The 13,018-nt window shown below is 42.2% G+C and overlaps 1 protein-coding gene across 4 annotated transcripts in view; it reads left to right on the forward strand.

Annotated features, from left to right (window-relative positions):
- The window catches only part of SIK3 (SIK family kinase 3), a 284,867-nt gene that overhangs the window by 260,391 nt on the left and 11,458 nt on the right, over positions 1-13,018 (forward strand). For 2 of the 4 annotated variants that reach the window (XM_072611006.1, XM_072611007.1), the window contains 5 exons: positions 531-656; positions 976-1,061; positions 1,593-1,702; positions 2,124-2,454; positions 3,067-3,968. In XM_072611006.1, coding sequence (XP_072467107.1) covers positions 531-656; positions 976-1,061; positions 1,593-1,702; positions 2,124-2,454; positions 3,067-3,968 — 1,555 coding nt within the window. The remainder of the gene's footprint in view (positions 1-530; positions 657-975; positions 1,062-1,592; positions 1,703-2,123; positions 2,455-3,066; positions 3,969-13,018) is intronic. The other 2 variants (XM_072611008.1, XM_072611009.1) reach the window with 1 other exon arrangement.

Consider the following 13,018-nt stretch of genomic DNA (forward strand, 5'->3'; position numbering starts at 1 on the left):
CAAGAGATAAGACTGTTATTGTCCCTAGGATTCCCAAGAACATATCTTGACTTTGAGTTGTACCTTTTTCTTCCAAAAAACTCTGGCATTCTTTTACTGGTCAATGTTGTGTGAGCCTGTGGTTACTGCCTGGCATACTGTACAGTCAAGCTGCCTTGGTGCTCCTTGAGTTAAGAAATGTGCCTTTAGATTCAACATAAAACTCCCATTAAATCTCAGCCTTCAGAATGACTGAGCTTTGAATGGCACAAGATATGTATATGTGTTTTACAGCAGACCATAGTCCCCATATCATCATGGGATATCAAAGCTGGAAGAGGGGACTTCTGTAGCTTTTTCCATATGTTTCTGTATGACAGAACCTGGTTGACTATATTTAGCACGCAAATATAAACATATTAGTTTCTCTGTACAAGGACACTTCATCTCCTGTGACTTTTTCTGCCCATGAGACTGTGGAGCATCTGTTGTGATCAGTGCATGACGTGGGATTGGCTCCATCGAATCCATATTAACTGCATTCATTACAGGAGTGTGAGCAGCTGCAGAAGATGTATGGGGGGCAGATCGATGAGAGAACACTAGAGAAGACCCAGCAGCAGCATATGTTATACCAGCAGGAGCAACATCATCAGATTCTCCAGCAGCAAATTCAGGTAGACCTCTCCAAGGTTTCTCTAAGTTTAGGACTAATTTGTCAACATTAAATGAAGTTTTTTAAAGGCGTATTAACAATAGCTAACATTTATTTATCCCTTTTTATAAGGTTTGCAAAGTGTGTTACATGTATTATCTCATTTTAGTGATATCTTAAGAGTTGACATGCATGATAAAATGCAAAATCTTCAGTAACTAACCTGGGAGCTGAACAAAATAAGCAGAAATCTTAGTCCTGGAGACTTCTACCTTTTCCTTCCAGGGGAACTGCTCAGAATAATGTTATAATTCAAAATGATGCTTCTTTATTGATTCTAGGATTGTATCCGTCCTCCTCAGCCCTCTCCACCTCTTCAGGCTACATGTGAAAACCAACCAGCCCTTCTTACCCACCAGCTCCAGAGGTGACAAATTGTTTTGCTTTAAATCCAAGCTATCTCAGTAGTAAAGAGCCTGTAGGGCTAACTGCTTTGTTATGGGGAAGCTGTTAACTTTCTAAGGCATTCCCCCTGAAAGTTTCCATTTTAAAAGCTGAGTTGCTAACCCAATATGTGGTTTAAAGTTCAAAGAACAGACCTCTTCAATTCAGTTGAACAATTATTTATTCAATGCCTACTATGATCAAGATACTCTTCTCGACGTGTTTTTGAAGTCATACCCATTTGTGCAACTTATTCCCATTAAATGGGTTACATAATGATTTGGTGTAAGAGACTGAACGTAGGCTTCCTTTGGACTCTGTTACTGCCTTTTATGAGGAGTCTGGTAAACTAGGGAGAGTTATTGATTGGAGCACGCTGGGGATGATGTGTGTAAATCTTAAACTTGAACAAAGCTAAGTACTCCCTGTCTCTTACATAATTCTTGAGCGAGTGAAGTCAACGTCATGCTTGTCATGGGATCTTGAAAGGTTTATTTCTATTTCTCTTTTTAAGGTTGCGGATTCAGCCCTCCAGCCCTCCCCCCAGCCACCCCAGCAACCATCTTTTCAGGCAGCCCAGTAACAGCCCTCCCCCAGTCAGCAGCACCATCCTCCAGTCTCATGGTGAGTGGGAGAGCTGGGTACAACCATTGTGTGTCACATGGAAAGGGGATACCGAATTTCTCGTTAATTTCTAGGCCCAAGAACTCTAGTATCTGTTTAAAAAAAAACACAGCTTTCTCTGTGAAACAAGATAATTTATGCCACAACATGCCTCTCCGATTCCACATTCTATCAGACTTTGGATAGAGGGGAGGGGTCATTGTTCTGACTAGCTTCAGATATAAAGACCCCTAAGGATTTGTTTTTACAAAAAATTTTAGTCCCTTGATAACAACACAGCCTAGTCCCCTCAGGAGCCTCTAAGAAAAACTTAAATTGGTTTTTAAATGATGTCAGATTGAGACTCTTTATTAGCTCCCAGTTTCTCCTATCTGACTGTTAGCCTGGTTGCTTAGATACTTAGACAGTACCTTCTCCCTAGGTGCTGCCTCTCCTTCCCAGTTTCAAGGCTTGCCATCCCGAAGTGCAATCTTCCAGCAGCCTGGGAACTGTTCTCCTCCCCCCAATGTGACACTGACTTGCATGGGCCTACAGCAGCCTGCCCAGTCTCAGCAGGTGACCATCCAGGTACAAGAGCCACCTGACATGCTCAGCAACATGCCAGGGGCATCAGCAGCTGGCCGGGGCATGTCCCTCAACTCCTGTGCCAGTCAGATTCAGATGCAGCACCGTGCCAACCTAATGGCCTCCCTCACATATGGGCATCGCCCATTGTCCAAGCAGCTGAGTGCCGACAGTGCAGAGGCTCACAGGTAAGGCCTGCTTAGGATGAACTGAGAAGAATCTTCTTACTTTTCCCCCATAGCAAGATGAGGGGGAAGGGAGAGTCTGTTTGAGCCACATCCCTGGACCAAATTCTCCCATTATGTTCTAAAATCAGGCTAGAGGCTTGGGAGGTTCGTAAACTATTTAGTGATCCAGGGTCAACATCCTAATGAAATAAAGGGAGAAAATGGCACAACTATATTCCTGTTTGCCTGAGAAGAGAAAAACAGCAGCCTTTTACAGTAATATACTTTTCAAAAACCTTGGGCTATGTCTCTTCTAGCTTCCCTTCCCATCTGTCATTCTCTCAAGGAACCAGTGCTTCTTAATTACCCAGAAGACATTTCAAAACAAACTATAACTTCCTTCCACTGGAGCTGGTTGTATGTCTCTAGACCCCGTAGTCCCTTTCGACCATTGCCTGGGAGATGGGAAGATAGCAATGGATGAGAGAGGATGGTATTTTAGGCCCAGTAGTCTGTCTTGCATCATAGCCCTCTTTCCTAGGTGCTCCTTGTTGAAGGAAGGCAACAGCTGCCTTTTGAGATCTCTGATTCCTTGCATGGATCTTGTGTGTTTACTGTCTTTTGTGTTTGCAGCTTGAACATGAATCGGTTTTCCCCTGCTAATTATGACCAGGCACATTTACACCCCCAACTGTTCTCGGACCAGTCCCGGGCCTCTCCCACCAGCTACAGCCCATCCACGGGAGTGGGCTTTCCTCCAACCCAAGCCCTGAAAGTCCCTGCACTCGACCAGTTCCCTCCTTTCCCTTCCAGCGCACATCAGCAGCAACAGCACTACACCACATCGGCGCTCCAGCAGGCTCTGCTGTCCCCCACGCCGCCTGACTATCCAAGACACCAGCAGGTCCCCCATATCCTCCAAGGACTGCTCTCCCCCCGGCACTCACTCACAGGCCACTCGGACGTTCGGCTGCCTCCAGCAGAGTTTGCACAGCTCATTAAAAGGCAGCAACAGCGGCAGCAGCAGCAGCAAGAATTACAAGAATTGTTCAGGCATATGAACCAAGGGGATGCTGGAAGCCTGGCTTCCAGCCTAGGGGGACAGAGTATATCAGAGTGCCAGGCTTTGTCTTTGCCTTATCAGAACACTGACTCATATCACCACCATCATCATCACCACCACCACCACCATACCAGCCCCCAGCATCTCTTACAAATCAGGGCACAAGAATGTATCTCACAGGTTCCCTCACCCACCCCGGCTCATGGGTACACACACCAGCCGGCGCTGATCCACTCAGAGAGCATGGAGGAGGACTGTTCCTGTGAAGGGGCCAGGGATTGCTTTCCAGACAGTAAGAATTCAAACACTTTGACCAAAGGTTGCCATGAGAGTCCCCTGCTATTAAATACAGGTGGGCCTGGAGACCCTGAATCTTTGCTAGGAACTGTAAGCCATGCACAGGAAATGGGGGTGCATCCATACCGACATCAGCCAGTGACTGGATTCAGTAGAAATAAAGTGCCCAGCAGAGGTAAGACCCCTCCCCCCTTCCTCATGGAAAAGTAGGTACGTCCACCATGCCCTATCCATGCATGCCCAGTCTTGGCATGATTTTGATTGTCAGCAGGGTTAAATGGTAGTTTCTGGTGTTGCTAATCCAAAGAAAGGTTTGGGGAGATACTTTACTATTAGATGAGTGTAGTGATATGGCTTAGAATTCAGTCTTTGGTGAGAGAAGACCATGAAAAATGCATATCAGTAAAAGACTAGTTTGAAATAATTCGAGTTCCTTCCCTTGTGTAGTTCTCATTTCAGTTGTCTTTTTTATACCTGTAAGTAAGCTAGGAGTAGAACCATAAGGATGAGCCTCCACCTCTCATTGTTTCTGGAAAGAGCCCAGTTTGGATGTAAGATAAAATAGCATTTCACTTTAAGAGATCAGCAGAGCCCACCCAGATCCCACTGATTGCACTTCACCAGCTCTGTTGCCTTCTTCCCCTATAGAGTATCCATTACACATAAGGAAGGATGTCATCATACACTTCAATTCATTCCAGTAAACATTTATAATATACTTGCTATGCATTAGGTACTGTGCTAAGCTCTGCAGCTATAAAGACAAAAATAAAATAATCTTTGCCTTCCAGAAACTTAGATTCTACTAGGGGAGGTATAACATATACAAAAATAAGTAAATGCAACGTTATTTAATATGGAAGTGACAACAGTCAGGATCAGTACAAGGCAGACCTCAACTGAACCTTAAAGGTAAGACAAGGATTCTCAGAAGCAGAGATGAGGAGAAACATGGAGTACATCTTTGCGAATGCATGACGAGATTTGAGGTCAAGGGAAAGCTAGTGGGCAAAGTTTGTTGAAATGAAGATTTTGTGAAGGAAATATATGAAAAATGAGGCAGAATAGGTAAGTCAGAACCAGATTGTAGAGGAATTGGTAGATTAGCCATGTATTCCTCAGTGCAGAAGAATGGCCTTTGCAAGGATAAGGACACATTAGATTCAATAGTGGGGGAAAGAAAGTGAATGAACATTTTAAAGGAGATCTGAGGAGTATTATAGTGGACATGTGCTGGACAAAGTCAATAGGCCTGTCTCAGTTCTGATTCTGATCCCATGACTTTATGGGAACTTGTTGGTTTACTTAAATATGGCAGCCAGAGCAAGAGAGATTATAGATTCACTGGTTATAAATTCACCATGCCCAGGTCAGACTATAGCTGAAATAGGTATTCAGTTCTGAGCATTACAGTATAAACGAGACTTTGAGAAGGCAAACATTATGGCAAGAGAACTTGTTAGTCTGAAGAAGGAAAGACTTGGGGGAACACTGTAATTTTTTTTCAGATATCTGAAACGTTGTCATATTGAAAGAAGAATTATACTCCTCTGTGTTCCCCAAGGACACAGATTGTGACTTAATAGAAAGCAAAGCCTTCTAACAGCTAGAGCAATGAGGAAATAGACTATACTCAGAATTAGTTAGCTCCCCATGACTAGAGGTCTTTGACTACTTGCCAGGGATATTTTAAGAGGAGATTGTATGCTTTTAGTAGAGTTTAGACTAGATGACCTCTGAAATCCCTTTGAAGTCTGAGATTCTATGACTCTAACTTTGCTAAGCCTTAGTTTTACAAGCTATTTTTTAAAAAATGCACAAGTACATATTAAGCAACTGCTACATGCCAAGCACTTTGTAGGGTGCTTGAGATACAAATACAGAGAATGAAACAATCCATACTTTCAAAGAATTTACGTTCTATTGGGGAGAAAAATGTACATAGTTAAAAATAAATGTGGAGAGAATAAATGAGATAATTTGGGAGAGAGGGCAATTGGAGTTGGGGAGAATCAGGAAAGGCTTTATGTAGATGGTGGTGCTTAAGCAGCATCTTGATGGAAGAGAAGGTATGTTTGAGGCCGAGGTGAGAAGTGTATTCCAGACATTCCAATGAAAGCGTCATAGGGGAAGGCCATTTTGGCTAGAGCACAGACTGCAGGAAGAAGAATAATGTAAGAAAAGGGGCCATGTTATAAAGAACTTTAAAAATCAAATATGGAGAGTGCAGTAAAAAGGATATAATATCTTTTACATCTTCTTGTCTGGGTTGTTGTGAGAATTGAATGGGACAATATCTGTTGAAAATCTTGGGTAAACTATAAAGTGCTATACAAATATAAGGTGACATGACCCTGAGATTTGGAAGTTAGACCAAATAAGATAGAATTTGACAGGACTCAGTGTCATCTTCTGTCTCTTGCAAGAAATGTTCTTTTCTCTGACATTAAAAAGGACACTTGCTTCACCCTTTTTCCCCTTCCCTGAGATGAAAGAAACAAAGAATTTATTCTCATCGTCTGTTGCTGGAACATGATGTTCTCTCTTGATTATAGCCCTTATCCAGTAACAGAAGACTTATGACCCCCTGTCCCATGCTCATCAGTAACTTTTTGTTGTCATCAGTCAAACGAGCATCTTTTCCTACTCTCTCTTCTTGGGTAGCTTCCATCTTTCTCCTCCTTTCCATTACAGACTCATAAATCATTGGTTCAAATAAATGACTAAACTTGTGAAGGAAATGGGTTTTAAAAAATCAGTTGTACAGGTGAAGGATGGAGCTGGCCAAAGTGACCGCATTCACATGAAAAGATTTATTGGGGCTAACTGGTCACAAGACTGACTATGAGCCATTAGTGTAACGTGACTGTGAACATATCTGTTGCAGGCCGAGGCTGCCTCAGCAGCAGATAATTATCCCTCTCTGGGGGTAATGGAGTCTGCACCTGGAGTACTGCTGTCAGTTCCAGCATCACTTTTTGAGAGAAATACTGACAAACTGATTTCATCCAAATGAGGGCAACCAAAATAGTGGTGGATCTGAAAACCATGCTGCCTTAGGCACAGATGAGAAAACTGGGGATTTTTAGATTGGAGAAGAAAATTAATCTATCAACAAGCTTTCAGAAAAGGACTTTCTGTCTGCTAAATACTGTGCTAAATGCGGTTACAAATAAAAAGAAAAATATCCCTGCTTTCAGGTAGCTTACATTCTAATGCAGGAGACAACCTATATAAATCAGAATATACAAGATGAAGACAGCGTAAATGGAAGGTAACCTTAGAAGGCATGGCACTAGCAGCTGGGAAGACTGGGAAAAGCCTCCTGAAGAAGGGTATATTTAAGATGGGTCTTCAAGAAAGGCAGGGACTCTAAGAGTCAATTCAGAGGCTAGCAGAGGAGACAGCATTCCAAGCATGGGGAATGAGAATTCTGGTTATGAAGGATAACGTAGAGGGGATAGCATTCCATTTATGGAGATAGGATTTGGAGTATTTAGTGCAAGGTATAGCAGTGAGGCTGGTATAGCTGGGTTGTAGAGCTTGTGGAATATAATAGAATGTAAGAAAGAGTGAAAGGAAGTAAAGGACCAGATTGTGAAGAGTTTTAAATGCCAAAGGACCTTATATTTGATTCTAGGGTTAATTATTGAGTGGAGAACAGGCGAGTGACATGGTCAGATGTACACTTTGGGGAAATAACTTTCATAGTTGTGTGAAAAATGACTTGGAGTAGGAAGAGATTTAGAGCAAAACAAGCCATTAGAAAGCTGTTGCACTAGTCCAGGGAAGAGGGGATGAGGGTTTGACCGATGGTGCTGACTCTTTGAATGAAAAGGGGACGTACATTAGAGAGATATTATTGAGAAAGAAATCACAAAATTCCAAACTGCATGATTTTGATACTAGCAATTGTGGGACAACAGAGTTGAGTTGAATATGAGATACAGGTTATGAAACCAAATGACTAGAATGATGATGGTGATCTGGGCAGTTATAGAGAAGTTAAGAAGGGAATTTTGTTTCAGACATATTGAGCTTGAAATCCTGTGGAGCATCCAGTTAAAAATGTCCAAAGGACCATTGGGGATACCGGAGTAGAATTCATTACAGACAATGGTGTTGGATAAATAGATTTGGAATAATCTAGATAACAATGATAATTGAACCAGCGGGAGCTGAGAAGATCATCAAGTGATTGTATAAGGAGAAAAGAGAAGACACATGACAGAACCTTGTAGCACACTCAAAACTAGGGGGCATCACATGAAGATACAATTAAAAACTGAGGAGGAGTGGTGGGACAAGTAGGAGGATGGAGAAAGCAGTCATGCAAAGTTGGAGAATAGAGTGTCTAGGAGGGGAGGTGCTTCACAGTGTCAGATACTTTTGAGAGGTCAAAAAGAATGAAGATCAAGAAGAGACCATTTGATTAGAACACTGGGAACTTGGGATAGAGCAATTCTAGTTGAATGAGGAAGTCAAAAACCAGAATGCGAAAGATTTAGATGGAAGCACTGATTGTAGGCAGCTTTTTCAAGTTTAGCTGTGAAGGGGAAGAGAAATATAGGACCGTAGCTGTTTTGAGGAGCAGATATGAGAGACTCTTTGTTCTGGAAAAATGGAGCAGACCCATTTTTGTATGGCTCCAGAAGGTGGGCAGACCTAGGACCTAGAACCAGTGGATAGAAGTGACTGTGAAAGATTTCAAGTGAGTCTCAGGAAGAACTTTCTAGCCACTAGAGCTGTGGCTGCCTTATGAAATACGATTGTTGTTGGTGTAAGTGTTCAGTCAGCAGCTGATTAACCACCTCCAAGGAGGTTGTAGATGACCTCAGGTCCCAGCCAACCCTAAGATTCTATGAATTCCTGAGTACATACCGTATCTGGATGAGACATCTTGAATACAGTCCACATTATTCAAATCTCTTAGCACAGATTTAAAGCACCAGCAGTCCTTTTCAAATCTTCCCTGCCAATAGTTTTCTCTAAATTTGTTAATCCTTCCTCTAATTCTAACCCACAGGGATGGAGTCTTTTTGACTAGCCCACCTTACTTGTTCCCTCCTGATTCAAGTGAGCCTTTGTCTTTAGTTTTCTCTTTTGGTCTATGAAGCATTTGAATCCCTTCCTGTTTTAGCTTCAGCTTCTACCCCCTTTAGCTTCTAGGCACAGCTGGTGTCTTTGTGGCCACCTCCCTCAGTAATTTACCTCACTGGCACTGACTATGAATCCAAGTTCTCTCTTATCCTTCTTGCCCTTGACACAGGCTTAGCTCTCAGCTTCTAGGTGTCCTCTCTACCTAGTCTTTTTTTTTTTTAATTTTAAGTTTTCAACATTCATTTCCACAAAATTTTGAGTTCCAGATTTTCTCCCCATCCCTCCCCTCCTTCCACCCGAAAACGCCTTGCATTCTGATTGCCCTTCCAGCAGTGTGGTTTCACTACTAGCATCCTTCCCTTCCCTTATCTGCATATTTTCTCTTGTGTAGGGCAAGATAAATTTCTCTACCCCATTACCTGTATTTCTTATTTCCCAGTTGTACGCAAAAACAGTTCTCAACATTTGTTCCTAAAACTTTGAGTTCCAACTTCTCTTTCTTCCTCCCTCCCTACCCATCCCCATTGAGAAGGTAAGCAGTTCAATATAGGCTATATATGTGTTACCTAGTCTATTCTTAAACACCTTTTTAGTTTTCTTCTTTTTCCTTCCCTTTCTACTTTTCTCCTAGACAGTATTCTCCTACCTAGATGCAGTTTGTTCACTTTATTCTTTTTACGACAGTGACATTATTTTGTGGATCAGAGTTAACTGAGATGACTATGATGTAAGTTTGGAGTGCCTATAATAGGCATTCAGGGCCTTGAAAAGCAATAGCTGTCTTTACTTTTTAATAATCCCATTCCCAGATTCATAGTGTATATGTATAGTTTTAAACTAACTCCCATTTTTTATCCTGGAAAATCTTACAAGGGTGATCCCTTACATGTTTAAAATGCTTTTTAAAAAACAAACCCTCATTTACATTGTAACATAGAAACCTTGGGTTCCACTGCCTGGCCAATGGGATGACATGAATTCCTATCTCTATCTCTGAGTCATTACTTTGGGCCAGGTGCCTACCACCTGTGACCAGAGGGGTAGGGTGGGGGAAATGATCCATCAAAACAGGGCTTGTTTATTTCTTTGCTCAAGTACGTTCTTTTTAGTTATGTTCCCAATTATAAAAATCGAATAAGATAGATAGTATGGAATGCTGTCATGTAGAAGAGGGCTTTATCTTGTTCTGGATGGCTTTGGTGGGGAGCACCATTTTGCACATTCACTGAAAGAGAAAATTCTTAGTTTCACCACCAAATGTGGAAAGCTCCAGAGTCTCTACCTATAGCAGTGTATTGAATCCAAGGAATTGAGGCAAGTCATGAGAAATTCGTGTCCTTACCTTTTTCTCTTGATCCATAAGAGGTTTCTTTCAGTGTAACTCAGCAGTAACATTGAATATGTTGAAGCTGATCAGTATAGAGCTTTATCTTCTTGCTTAGGTAGGCAGAAGTTACAGAGACAAATTTTATTTCAGTATAAGGAGCTGCTTTCTAATAGTGAGACCTGTCCAAAAGTGGAATGAGTGGCTTTGGGAAGGAATGTGTTCCCTAGCTGAATGACTACTTGTCTGGGTATTTTAGAGAAGTCTCCTATGCAGCTGTGAATTGAACTAGAAGCTTTCTGGGGTGGCTTCCATCTCTGTGAGTCTGTGAGTTTCCTCTGAGGTATAAGAATGTCTTTAGAAGATATCCTTTCTAAAAGGGTGGGCAGACAGACGCTGGGTATGGGCCTACCTTTTCAGTACACCTCTCTGGGATGGCACGGCCAAGGCGCTGTGATAACGTATTTTCAGCTGCATTACGTATTTCTTTATCTTATTGTTATTAGTTCATGTAGTAATTCTTGCCAGCTTGTCATTTTCTAGAAGAAGCCACATTTTCTTTTCATCTAAATTATACTGTACTGTCACTACTCCCTCCAGCTTGGACAGACCATAGACATAACCTATAGTGATAGGTTAGACTTAACTTACAACCTCTACAGGGGTTAAATACCCATGTCATTTCCTTGGCCAGAGCAGCTTTGAAGGCTCTGCAAATGAATAAAGACAAGTCAACATTGACAGATGCAACAGGATGTTGTGCAAGCTGCCCCAGTTAATACACTAAGTGTGTGGTATGTATAGTGATTTCTCACGTGGAGTTAGGCCAGCCAGTCACTTTTTCCCTTGTATGGTCACCTCGTAATCATCTCATCCTTTGGATGTTCTCATTTCTTCTCAGGCAGTCACCCACTATCAGACTCTATAAGCCCCTTCTCTTCATTTAAAAAATTTGCCTCAGGGATTGATCTTTGAAGTCATAGAAAGGTCAATAGAAAAAACTTAACCCCAAACTGTCTTAACTGTCTTAAAACCAAGAGTGAATAGCCTTCTTACTGTTAAGTTTATCCTCTCTGTATCATTTTCAGTTGTCCCTTCTCTTTCTTTTTTTCCTTAATAGTATTTTATTTTTTCTAATTACATGTAAAATATTTTCATGATTCATTTTTCCAAGATTTTGAGTTCCAGACCTTTCTACCTCCTTTCCTTCCCTCCTCCCTCCCCAAGACAGCAAACAAATGTGCTTTCCCTTCTCTTTCTAATCTTTATTCTCTGGCTGTCTCTGGGTTCTTCCTTGCCACCTATTCCCGGTCCTCAAGAAATCCTCAATTGATCCTGGCATTCTTACCTCGGGTCCCAAATTTCTCTTCCCTTTCAGTAGCTCCCTGCCAGTCCCTCTGTTTCTGTCTTCTCAACACTTTGTAATCTGACTGCTGACCTCATCAGTAAACAAAGCTGTCAGGGTCCTATCCCCAAATCTGCAGGCCTTTTCTCAATCTTCATTCTTTTTGACCTCCCAACATTTGTCATTGTTGCCCGCCCTTTCTTTCATACTCTCTCTATTCTGAGTTTTCTTGGTTTTGCTCTCGTTTTTCTGCCTCCCTGACCTATCTTCCCAGTCTCCTTTGCTGAATTATCTACTTCCCACCCTCTAACACTTTGCCTTGTAACTTCTCACTAGAAGAAGGTCTTAAGAATGATAAAAGGGCGGTGACTTCATCAGCTCCTGTGCATTCATTTTATTCCATTTCTATGCAGGTAACTCTCCATACTCTGTATTCTAGCCCTGGTCTCCATCCTGAGATGGGCCCCAGTTGTGCATCACCAGCCGCTTATCCAATGTTTCTGATTGACTTCAGTATATCTAAAACGGAACTCACTCTCTTCCTCCCAACCTCCACATGCACACCTTTCCTGAAGGTCCCTGTATATGTCAAGGGCACCACTATCTTCCTGGTTACCCAGGTCTGCTTCCTTGTTGAGGCTGTCTTCCCCTTGCTGTCACTCCCCCCATGTCTAGTCAGTTGTTGTGAATTCTCCCTCCATACATGGCTTTCTCTCTCCTCCCACGGCCTTCATCACCTTCAGCTATGCTGCTTCAGTGGCCTTCCTCCACACAGCTGACAGATGATTTTCCTAATGTGCAGGTCTGACTGTGCCGTTCCTCTACCCAACAAATTCTAGTAATTCTGTTAGCTCTAGTATCAAATATAAACTCCTTTGAAAAGCCATGTGCAAGCTGGCTGCAGCCTTCTGCACCATTCCTCTTTATACATTTCACTTTGTAGCCAAACCAGCCTGCTTGCTGAAACTGAAATACTGCTTACTCATCTCCACACCTTTGCACTTCTTCCTTAGCTCCTTCTTTTCAAATAACAACCAACATTTATATAGTGCTTTCCTATGTGCCAGGCACTGTGCCGGGTGATTTACAATTATTATTTCATTTGATCCTCACAACAACCCTAGGAAGTATACAGATAAGGAAACTGAGGCAAACAGGATTAAGTGACTTTTGCTCAGAGTCCTGCCTGAGGTGGGATTTGAACTCAAGTCTTCCTCCTCTGTCTGCTGAGTAAATCTCTTAAGTGCTCAGCTCAAGCAATCCCCTTCACCTGAGGCCGGTCTGATCCTCCAAGCTGTTAGTGTCCTCCTCCCCCAAAGAATTACCTCTCTCCCTATTTTGTGAATGCTTCTAAATGTACGTGTTATCTCTCCTGATGGCATGTAGGGTAGAAACTGCTTCATAGTATGCTCATAATAAATGCTTATTGATTGACTTGGGGTTCAAATTTCATTCC

This window comes from Notamacropus eugenii, chromosome 5 (genome assembly GCF_028372415.1).
Source record: "Notamacropus eugenii isolate mMacEug1 chromosome 5, mMacEug1.pri_v2, whole genome shotgun sequence".
Taxonomy (NCBI): Eukaryota; Metazoa; Chordata; class Mammalia; order Diprotodontia; family Macropodidae; genus Notamacropus; species Notamacropus eugenii.